Source organism: Leptonychotes weddellii, chromosome 5, assembly GCF_054177405.1.
Source record: "Leptonychotes weddellii isolate Sample4059 chromosome 5, ASM5417740v2, whole genome shotgun sequence".
Classification (NCBI taxonomy): Eukaryota; Metazoa; Chordata; class Mammalia; order Carnivora; family Phocidae; genus Leptonychotes; species Leptonychotes weddellii.
The window spans coordinates 71,123,692-71,135,496 of NC_138373.1; the positions used below are offsets into that span (position 1 = coordinate 71,123,692).

Here is an 11,805-nt window from a genome sequence, read left to right on the forward strand (position 1 = left end):
CAAGCAGTTCACAGAGTCAGCCGTGGGGGCGTTTGCCAGGCATTTCTTTGTTGGCAGAGACAAAGGCTCTGAAGCTTAGTTGAAAAATCCAATGGGTGGTGGCTGAGTCCCAGCTGAAAGTGTGAAAGCCCTTATTATGATCCTCATCATCATATTTCTACTGGTGGCATGAGCCTGCTAAAAATAAGGAAATTATTTCCCAAGATTAATAAAAAGAAAGGAAGAGGTTGGGAGGTGGCGGTTTGGTGTCTGGCTGGGGAGGGGGAAATAGAAGGCAACAGACATTAAAATAGCGGCAAATGAATACTGTGTAATTTCAGACAGCTGATAATGTCACGCTGCAAGGTTGGTAATTCTGCCGAGATAATTGCCCTTCCCCAGATTACTGTCTTTACCCGGGAAAGAAGTGATGGCTGTGTGTGAGAAATCACGCTGCTTCTCACTTCATGAGCAGTGGCAGTGATCAAGGAGAGATCAGGCTTCAAGTTCAAAAAATTTCATCCGTGCATGAGGACTTTCAGGAGTAGAGACACAACTCTTAGAGCAGAAAACATGATCAACTCTTCTTTCACAGATAGGGAGACTGAGATACTCATGGGATGACTCAGACATTTAGATGACTCTAAAGAGTCACCCTTCATCTTCCAGCAAGTCTGGGTCTGAAGAATTATGATTTGACATGACTGGCCACTCATGGGTTTTTTCCCTGCTGCAGAGAGACTGTCTGCTGGAGAAACCACTGAACCTGGATTCTGCAGACCTGGGTTAGAAACTGGGATCTTGGGTTGCTCAGCCTATGCTTCTTCTCTGGGGCAAACCTCCAGGTGATTGTCCATCAGTACAGTGAGAGGATTTGATTAGCTAACAGCTTAGATTCCACTCAGCACTTAGCACTCAAAACTCCATCCTTGGAGTCTCGCTGGGAGGGGCAGGAACAGGGTAGCAGGCTGTATGATGGTCCTGCAAAGATGTCCAGGTCCTCATCCCCAGAACCTGTGAACACATTACCTTATATGGCAGAGGGGATTTTGCAAATATGATTAAATTAAAGATCACAAAATAGGAAACCAGTATAATCACAAGGTCCTTAAAAGACGGAAGAAAAGAGAAGGCGATGTGACAAAGGAAGCAGAATTAGAGGGATGCTATTATGCTGGCTTTGAGGATGAAAGAAGGGGCTATAAGCCAAGGGATGCAGGTGGCTTCTAATGAATTCTCCCTGGAGCCTCCAGAAGCAACCAACCCAAATGGCACCTTGATTTTAGCCCAAAAAGATGCATTTTGTACTTCTAACCTCCTGAATTATAAGATAATAAATTTATATTGTTTTAAGCCATATCGTTGGGGTAGTTTGTTAGAGCAGCAATAGGAAACTAATATTAACAGGAAGGTCAGGGGCCAGACGATGACTGCCTTACCCCCACACCCACCACTTAGGGCATCTGAGACAGTTTGACTTCCCAACAAACTGGGAGCCCATAGCTCCGTGACTGGGTTAACCAGAGAAAGGCCACTAATATAATAATACCACTAGTCACTCCAAGCAACTAATGCAGATGATTTAGGGCCTGTGCATACATTTGGCACCTGTCAGATTACATAGACTAGCTAGCATTAACAATATTAACTAATATTAATTGAGTGCTTATGATTTTCCAGACTTTTTAATGCTTAAAGCAAGTACAGAGGTAGGCAGTTTTAGTGTCTTTATTTGACAGACAAAGTAACTGAGGCCTAGAGAGGTTGAGTGTCATAATGAGTAAGAGGTGTTGCTGACACTCGACTGGGATCTACCTCAATCCAGATCTCATCCAGGAGAACTTCACAGCCCCTGAATTCTTTATGCAACACAGCATCTAATAAAAGGACCAGACTCCTTCCCTCCCCCCATCTAATAAAAGGACCAGGCCCTCTAGGACACCAGTTCTCAAACTTTGGTAGTATCAGAATCACCTAGAGAGCTTGTTGAAATGCAGATTCCTGGGCTACATCTCCAGATATTCTGATTTAGTAGGTTTGAGAAGAGGCTTGGCAGATAACATTTCTCATAAGCTCCCAGATGACCTTGACACCGCTGGTCCATGAACTGGTGTTTGAGTAGCAAGCCTCTGGGAAGCCTACCTCCAGGTCCTAATCCTGTTTCATGACTAAACCATCTTTTTGTCAAATCAGAATAAAGAGGATTTATTTTGATAGGGACATTGAGAAAAATGGGTGCTGTCTGGCCTGCATGAATTATACAGTGACCACATGTTTTTCCAGACTCAGAAAGGATGCTCCTTCCATAGTAATAAAACTGTTTTACCTTTGCTTAGCACTTTTAAAATAAAGTACTTTTTTTCATATATCTTGATACATAACCTAAATTCATAATATATCTTTATGCAATGTGGGCAAAAATTCAGCTGGAAAAGCCACTGGATATAAAATTCTCAACTAATGCCTTCCTTGATCTGGATGCCTAGGCAGAGAGCGAGGAAATCAAAGTTGCAGGTAGTATTGAAGAAGTAAAAAACAATTCAAATATCTCTGACCCTAACAATACCTGAAGCTACTGGCTCACAATTTCAAAGTCAGAAAGTTATGAGTGAATACCATAGTGAGGTGTATTGAGGGCAAAAAAGAGAGATGAGAAAAATAGTCAAGGATGCACCTATAACCCACCAGCTCCTCAGTGGAAGAGGGAGGGGGGAGGGAGGGAAACCATTACTCCCAGCCCCTGTGCATCTAGGTCACTTTCATTTCTATGTTTGGCCTCTGAAAATGCAGTGGGTCCATTAATGAATTTATTCCTGGATTAAATGTGGGAAAGGAGGGAGGGAGGGAGAGAAAAAGCCTAGCTCCAGATGTGAGCCTTGATTTGTGAAGGGCCTCTCATCTTAATCCCTGCACACAGGAAATCCTAGCACTAGGCCTGAGGTCTCTCTCAGGATCTGGGTCAGTTTAGGCATAATCGTTCCCTCTCTGCCACTCACTGTCTTCTGCTGCCACCTCTCTCTTCTACACCCCACAAGCACACACTCATTTGCTTTGGTGATTTCCGAGGCTTCCTTCCCAAGGTGTTGGACTGAGAGGCAAGTGAGAAGGGAAGGGGAGGGAAGGAAGAACAGCTGCTCCCCTTATTAAGATGTTTTCCACTACAGATCTAGAAGCAGAATGCATCTGGGAGAGAGGATTGGGTGAGAGACAGTTTTACCCTTTCGCTGATTAATACTCTATTACCCATTATTGCTTGATAATATGCTCTTGTGATATGTTACTTAATAGTAATGAGCCATAGAATTACATACTTTGTAACATTTAGCAGCGAGACCTAGCTTATCAAGGACGCATTAATCAAGTTTTCCTCTTAGTTTTGTTTTTTTTTTTAACAGTGTATTTTGGTTTATGTTAACTACGCTGCCTCCTATTTGGTTCTCCCTGGTCCAGCCTACGGAGCTCTGAGACCTTCTCTCCTGACTCCCAGAACCTCCGTGTTTCCTTAGAAAGATGCTGACCAAGTTGCTGTGGGGACGTCAGGGGAAGACAAGCTTTCCTAATCTGGGGGTGACGGCTTCCCTCATGGAGGAGACACAGTGGTGGTTTTGTTCAATTTCCCTTTATAACGAAGAGGAGATTCAGGTGTGATGACAGTAATTCAACATAACTGGTCCACCAGAGTGATAGGAGGGGGACTGGGGAAATGACTCAGAGTGCACCTCTCCTCCTTAAGAAATCTAGGATCTCCCAGCCAGGCACAGTGCCTGGGGATGCTTAGAGATGGGGTCCCTTTGACAGAAACAGAACCTCTCACCCTCCAAAGGGAGGAGCCTAAGTAGCTGAACCCTGAGCCCTGGACTGACTGGTTACTACTTTTACTGATTTGTCAGTCTGGCCTCTTGCTAGGACCCTCTCATCACATTTTTGACGAGGTTCCCAGGTCTGTAACCCCGTCCAAGGTGGAGAAGCAAAACTGATGTTTGACAGGAAAGACTGGTGGCATAATTAGAACAGAATTTTAGGGGCACTTGGGTGGCTTATTCATTAAGCGTCTGCCTTCAGCTCAGGTCATGATCCCAGGGTCCTGGGATCGAGCCCCGCATCGGGCTCCCTGCTCAGCGGGAAGCCTGCTTCTCCCTCTTCCACTCCCTCTGCTTGTGTTCCCTCTCTTGCTGTGTCTCTCTCTGTCAAATAAATAAATAAAATCTTTAAAAAAAAAAAGAACAGAATTTTATTTTTGCCTCTTCCTGTTCCTTTAAAATTTGCCCAATGGTGGAAGCTTTTCCCTTGATCCAGATGAAAATTCAGTGGATCTTTATGCTCTATGGTTTAGTGTTATATAATAAACAGAATTATAGTAACTTTAGGTCTCAAAGGCTCTCTCAGATTGGGAACTAAATTACACAGTCCAATATATTAAACTGTGTTTAGCCACAAAGTTGTTTTTATACACAAAGTTGAGGTGGGTTGTATAGTAATAAATAATGCATATAATCTGAACAAAGGGCCTTCCCCTATCTGGCCACCCAAATGAGCCTTACATTTTTTTGATTGGGTTCCATGTCCACAATCACTTTGTGTATTTAGTTAATCTCAGAACTCACGTTCAGTTCCTTTCCCTGTTTCCCCTCCCTTACTGTTCCGTAGCCGAACTCCTTTCTCTTGGTTTAATTGCATTTAACATATACCTGTTGAAATTCATGAGATGAATGTTTGGTGGTGTAAGGAAAATTGGGGATGAGTAAAGTATGATCTTTGATTTCAAGATCTCTCTATTTCTATTTATTATCTATCTATCCAACTACCTACCAACCTACCTACATATGATAGATAGATAGATAGATGATAGATAATAGAGAGAGAGAGAGAGAGAGATAGAACAAAGGTAGACAGACATAAATACACATTAGAGATAAAGTTAAGATATATTCTGGTGGAAATTGAGGGGAGAAGAGGCTAAAACAAGTTGTGGAGGGTGAACTAGAAGTATATTGGCACATTTGCTTTAATAAAGATACAAGCAAAGTATCTGAGTGTGGAAGAAAGGAAGTATTATGGCCTCTTCCTGGGGAGCTCATGAAACATGACCTAGCAAGCTCTTCATAATCTGGACTTCCTCTACCTCTCTAGCCCGATCTCACAGATCTCTTTCTGAGCCCCCCCATCAACTACCCTAACTTTCAGTTCCTCAAACCAGCCCTAGGGCCTTGGAACACACTCTTCCATCCGCCTGGAATTGGTTGTCTTCCTCATCACCACCTCAGGAAAGCTCCCCTGGGTCCTAGATGGGGTCAGGCTCCCAGCTATTCTCACAACACCTTATATTCTAGATGGTACTTCTTAAAATTGTAATTAAACAACCAGTGTAAAATTAGATGTTTAGTGGCTTTTGCCTTCTCCAAGATAGAACTCTACAGAGGTTAGAAAATAAGTCTGCCTTGGTCATCAGTATACTCCCAGAACCTGGAACAATGCCTTGCACATAGTAGACACTCAATGAATTATTTTCTAATGGATTAATAAAGGTGGCATTTAGAATTTTTCTCCTCTTCCTCCTCTTCTCTCTCTCCTTCCTCTTCGAGCCCAGCCCTCCTTCCCATCAATGCCTTACTTCTCCTACTAATATTCATTTCTTCTTGGTTCTGCACACCTTACCAGTCCTCCTGTGGTCTGCTAGGACCAGTCCTATGAATTAAGAGAAGACTTCCCATTTGTCTCCTCTGTATAGCTCATTCTGGGGGACATAATCTAGGTGCTCCAAATAATTCCTTTAGAGACCCTGTCTGGGGTTTGTCTGAGAGGAGGTGGCACACCATCATAAGTGTGATCTCTGGACAGGAGCATCAGCATAGCTTGTTTGAAATGTGTTCTAAGCTCATCCTGCGTCAGAGTCTGTGTTTGAACCAGATCCTTAGGGGATGGTGCACATGAAGCTCTGTTATAGAGGGGTGTATCTCCTAGGATTAGTCGGCTGGAGCAGAGGGTAAGTTTCAGTTATATGATGTGTCAGTTAGTGTTGGAGTACAAAAAGTTTACTGGGAAGAAATGGAAGAAAGAGAAAAGAACCTATGGAAGCCAGCAGGGAAAACCTTCAGCCCCTGGCATTGACCCAATGACACCTGCGAAAGGAAAGGGAGGAGGAAGAGGGGTGAACAGAGTCTCAGACTGCAACGTATTTCTTACAAAGTCGTGGCCAACCCAATGGGGGGAGATTCAGAGCAAAGATGGCACAGCAGAAGAGTTCTGCACTGACCAGAAATGGCCAGATGCCCGTACACCTGTCGTGCTCAGTTATTGGCAGAGGGCTGCCCAGGCACGGCCCGAAGCTGCCAACAGCTGGAAACTCGCAGCTAATTGCACTCCTGGAAGCTGCAAAAAAGCAACTTCTTTCTTTAAAGGACATCCTGCCAGTATACCACCCTGGCTGCCACATGTGACATCTGAAGCTAATTTTGTAAGAAACCTATCAAAGCTGGGAAATGTATGGAAAGCAGATTTAAGAAAATACCACATCAAGGAGACCTGGTGCTTTTCCAGCACTGATTATGTTGTGCTCTTATTCTTCAGGGAACAGACTCTCTAAGGGCCCCTGGAAGACAAGGTCCAGAGAATCTCTCCCATAGGGAGCTCAAGCAGAGCTCCTGTGAACCAAGATGGTATCCTTGTATTTACAAGATGCATGAGTCAGTAAACAAGACTCAGTTCCTGTGGGTCTCTGAGCTCACTCTCTAGAAGCTAGTCTTCCAGGGGCAGACCTGATCCTGACAACCTCAGAGCCAGAGAAGAATAAAAACCCAGGGCAGATGGAACAGAGTTGGCAAAGGCCTGAGGAGGAGAGTACAAGGCCCTGTGGTTACAGTGATGCCCCCACATATTGATTTTCCCTTTCCTGCCCCTTCCTTACCCATGCACATCTGCAAGGACAGCCAACCTCAAGCAGAGAGTCACACAATGAAAACAGTTACAGCACCCAATTCCACATCCACCTTCATGCAACACAGAAGAAGACCCCATGCACATCTATTTCTCCAACCCTGACATAAGCTTGTGTGTGCACACCTTGCTATTCCAACAAATGCCTGTGCACCCTGTAGCAAGTTTCCAAAACTTCCCTCATGTGCAGATATATTCACAGACAAGAGGTTGTGACATCCACATATATAAACAGTAAACAATATACAGGAACAAAAATAGACACACATTCAAAAACTTCGAATGAACTTTGAACATTCAAAAACAGTGACTTTATGGTAACTTAAAACCAACAAATACCTGGAGGGTGTGTCTGGAACTGGCAGATACATCTTGAAAGATATTTCCATTGGCCACAGATGCCCCCTAAAACCCCACAGGGGCTGGGGCCCATTTCCTGACCCTGAAAGACTTAGCTGTTACTCACCTATCCCCCTGCCTCCTGCAGGAGAAAACTGAAGCTCTCAACCCAGATGCTGAGGGGTAAGGCGCACTTGTACCTGGAAAGGGGGTTACACATTTCTATAGAGGAGTGGAGTGGAGGGAGCAAGGGCTCAAAGTCTGCTCGCTTGGGCTTGGGTTTGAATCCCAGCCTCACCACTTTCCACCTGTATGCCCCTGGGCAATTTAGTCACTCTCTGTATCTCATTTTGCTCACCTATGAAATGGAGATAGTAATAGTACCAAGAAGAGAAAATACGCTGCTGTAGGAATATACCAGTCAGTATTTGCAAAGTGCTAAGAGCGCTCCTGGGATATCACAGGAGCAAAGTAAGTATTGCTTCTTATTCTACTCCTGGGAGTCCTCCAGCCCTGGGATTGCACACCCTCCTTGGCCCCTACCCCTGCTCCCTGCACAAACCCCCTACACAAAGCTGCAGTTGCCAGCTCCAAACTTCACCAGAAAGGAACAGCTCTTGCTGGGATCTCTTTCTTCCTGCTCCCCTTCTCCCTTACAGGTTTTAACAAAAGAGATTTGTGAGAGCCGGAAGTTGTATGTCCTCAGGGCTAGGAAACCAGACAACGAATTTGTCCCAAGGGTCAGGACTTTCCAGACTTTCCAGACTGGGAATAGGCTGTCCCCAGGCAATGGCAGCCTTTTGGTGGGTGTATAGGAAGATGGGAAGAGAGAGGTTTCTCCACCATGGGTCTGGAGGTATCTCCAGCTCTTTGTGTCTCTAGATCTATAGATCCCCAAGGCGCATAGCTCTGCCCAGCCCCCTCCTGTCTGTAATTCTTCCCAAAGAAGAGACAAGAGTTAGTTACTCCTCCAAAGGAGGATTGTAAAAGGACTGTTTCTCATGTCTCATTCGTCCAACCCAAAGCAATTCATTTCCCCTGGAGTCCACTTGGCGTTCAGCGGGTTCCCAGGTGAACTGAAATCCACAGCTATTCTCATCGGGTTGCCCTGGGAGTTTCGGCGCTCGCGGTACAACCTGTTCCTCCAGCCTCTCCGCTCCCTACTCCCTCCCTCCCTCCCTCCGCCAGGGCAGCTCCCTTCTCAGCCCGCCTTACTCCCCTCGCTCCGGGACCCAGCTGTGCCCTCCGGGGAGGCACCCGCTGCCGCGATACCCGGGAGGGGAGGCGGGAGATGGAGGAGGGGAGGGGACCGGGCGCGGGGAGGGAAGAGGAGGGGGAGCTGCGCAGGGTGAAGGCCGAGCGCCGCCCCGCAGCCAGAGAGGGGCGGCTGAAGGTTGCATCTGCTGGAAGGAGGCTTTTGGCTGCTTAGTAACCGGCTGCCAGAACCGAGAGCGAGGCAGAGAGCAGGGCAGCAGCTTCTTGACGTCAGGACCGAGCCAGGGGATCGCGCCAGCAGCCCCAGCCTGCCCTATAAGGGTCCGGCCGACGGCGGGAGAAGATCCGAACGCGAGGCGCCCAGCTGGGCGTGAGTGGGGGGCGCGGACGCCGGTCGGCAGGGGCGCAGCATGCCCCCTGCCCCCTGGTCATGGAGATCGCCCTGGTGCCCCTGGAGAACGGCGGTGCCATGACCGTCAGAGGAGGAGGTGAGGCCCGAACAGGCTGTGGCCAGACCATAGGGGGAGAGCTCCAGTGTCCCCCGACGGCTGGGCTCAGCGATGGACCCAAAGAGCCGGCGCCAAGGGCGCGCGGCACGCAGAGGGGAGTGGATCCGGGAGGGCGGCCTTTGCCATCGCTGCCCCAGGAGCCGCCGCAGCCTCGACGGCTGCCTCCCGAGGACGAGGAGGGAGAAGGAGACCCCGCCCTGGGCATGGCGGAGGACCAGGTGCTGGGCGCGGGGTCCCTTCACCACCAGCGCGTCCTTATCAACATCTCCGGGCTGCGCTTCGAGACGCAGCTGGGCACACTGGCGCAGTTCCCTAATACCCTCCTGGGGGACCCGGCCAAGCGCCTGCGCTACTTCGACCCCCTGAGGAACGAGTACTTCTTTGACCGCAACCGGCCCAGCTTCGATGGCATCCTCTACTACTACCAGTCCGGGGGTCGCCTGCGGAGGCCGGTCAACGTCTCCCTGGACGTGTTCGCAGATGAGATCCGCTTCTACCAGCTGGGGGACGAGGCCATGGAGCGCTTCCGAGAGGACGAGGGCTTCATTAAAGAAGAGGAGAAGCCCCTGCCCCGAAACGAGTTCCAACGCCAGGTGTGGCTTATCTTTGAATATCCAGAAAGCTCGGGGTCCGCGAGGGGCATCGCCATCGTTTCGGTCTTGGTCATTCTCATCTCCATCATCACCTTCTGCTTGGAGACCTTGCCTGAGTTCAGGGATGAACGGGAGCTGCTCCGCCATCCCCCAGTGCCCCACCAGCCTTCTGGGCCCTCCCGGGGCGCCAATGGCAGCGGGGCTCTGGCGCCTCCCTCTGGCCCTACGGTGGCACCTCTCCCGCCTAGGACCCTGGCTGACCCCTTCTTCATTGTAGAGACCACGTGTGTCATCTGGTTCACTTTCGAGCTGCTTGTACGCTTCTTCGCCTGCCCCAGCAAAGCAGAGTTCTCTCGGAACATTATGAACATCATTGATGTGGTGGCCATCTTTCCCTATTTCATCACCCTGGGCACTGAGCTGGCAGAACAACAGCCAGGGGGTGGAGGGGGCCCCGGCCAGAACGGGCAGCAGGCCATGTCCCTGGCCATCCTCAGAGTGATCCGCCTCGTCCGGGTGTTCCGCATCTTCAAGCTCTCCCGCCACTCCAAGGGGCTCCAGATCCTGGGCAAGACCTTGCAGGCCTCCATGCGGGAGCTGGGCCTGCTCATCTTCTTCCTGTTCATCGGGGTCATCCTCTTCTCCAGTGCCGTCTACTTCGCAGAGGCTGACAACCAGGAGACCCACTTTTCCAGCATCCCAGATGCCTTCTGGTGGGCAGTTGTCACTATGACCACGGTAGGTTATGGGGACATGAGGCCTGTCACGGTGGGGGGCAAGATCGTGGGCTCGCTGTGTGCCATCGCTGGGGTCCTCACCATCGCCCTGCCTGTGCCCGTCATTGTCTCCAACTTCAACTACTTCTACCACCGGGAGACGGACCATGAGGAGCAGGCAGCTCTTAAGGAAGAGCAGGACAGCCAGAGCTATGGAACAGGGTTGGACAGCGGAGGCCCCCGGAAGACCAGCTGGAGCAAGGGATCCCTCTGCAAGGCTGGGGTGTCCCTGGAGAATGCAGACGGAGCCCGAAGGGGCAGCTGCCCCCTGGAGAAGTGTAACCTCAAGGCCAAAAGCAATGTGGACTTGCGGAGGTCCCTCTATACCCTCTGCCTGGACACGAGCCGGGAAACGGATTTGTAAGGGGGAGCCTGGGCAGACTGGTGGTAGTGGGGTGGGGATAGTGGAGGCCTCCTGAGCCTGGGTATCTACTTTATACCACAGAGTATTTTAAGCCCACCTTGAAGTCTGTCCCTCTTCTTTCACTTCTTCTCTCCCTCCCTCCCTCCCTTGATCCCCCATTTTTCCTCTTCTTTCCATGACACCAAGGGTTGCCTATTTTTAAAAAGTACCACATTCCATGACACAGGAGCTGTTGAAATGGTGAGCACTGTGAAATGGATGTGTTTGTAGCCAGTTCCCTATACCCAGCAGAGGGATAACCCAAACAAAAATGACTTTAAATAGCCCAGATCCCAAGAGATTTTGTAACCCCCTCTATGTGTTCCAAATTTGCTTTACATATGATTTTATTTGTATGCAGGGGAAAATATTATTTTTATGGCCAGCAAGTGGATTTTTGTACTTTAGTTCAGATGGAGATATTTTGGATACATTTTCCAGGAATGCTGTATTTATGGAAGAGAGAGTTATTGTGATGTTTTATTCTGTGATATTTATATTAGAGCCAGAGACCCTGGTTATGGCTGTTCTGGTTCCTGTGTCTATAAGCCTCTCTCTTTTCTGAGATGTGGTATCGGTGTTTCGCATCTAGGGCAAAGAATGTTCTGGAAGAAAGGCAAGACCGACCTTTTCTGTGCGCCTTAAACAATTCTTGTAACTTTCTTGAAAAGCATTTTAATGATGTTGAAGAAAGACTTCTGATAATTCATTCTCTTTATTTTTATCCCAGGAAATAAAATGTTGTATGGTTGAGGCAAGTGTTAGTTGTTTTTTATGTTTGTTAGTTTTTGTTGTTGTTGTTTGAAATTTTAAAAAGGAGTCCTTCACTTGCTGTTTCTGGCTTTGAAATCAGAGCAAACACCACCTTGACTGGGGTGGATTACTTGGAAAAGTAATGTTTTTTTTTTTAAGATTTTATTTATTTATTTGACAGAGAGAGGCACGGCGAGACAGGGAACACAAGCAGGGGGAGTGGGAGAGGGAGAAGCAGGCTTCCCGTGGAGCAGGGAGCCTGACGCGGGACTCGATCCCAGGACCCTGGGATCATGACCTGAGCT

The 11,805-nt window shown here is 48.3% G+C and overlaps 1 protein-coding gene across 1 annotated transcript; it reads left to right on the forward strand.

Annotated features, from left to right (window-relative positions):
* The first annotated feature begins 8,609 nt into the window (after nucleotides 1-8,609).
* On the forward strand, nucleotides 8,610-11,505 carry KCNA5 (potassium voltage-gated channel subfamily A member 5). The gene has a single exon (XM_006739633.3). It carries the CDS (start codon nucleotides 8,897-8,899, stop codon nucleotides 10,706-10,708), a length of 1,812 nt encoding a protein of 603 aa, XP_006739696.1. The 5' UTR covers nucleotides 8,610-8,896; the 3' UTR covers nucleotides 10,709-11,505.
* The last annotated feature ends 300 nt before the right edge of the window (nucleotides 11,506-11,805 follow it).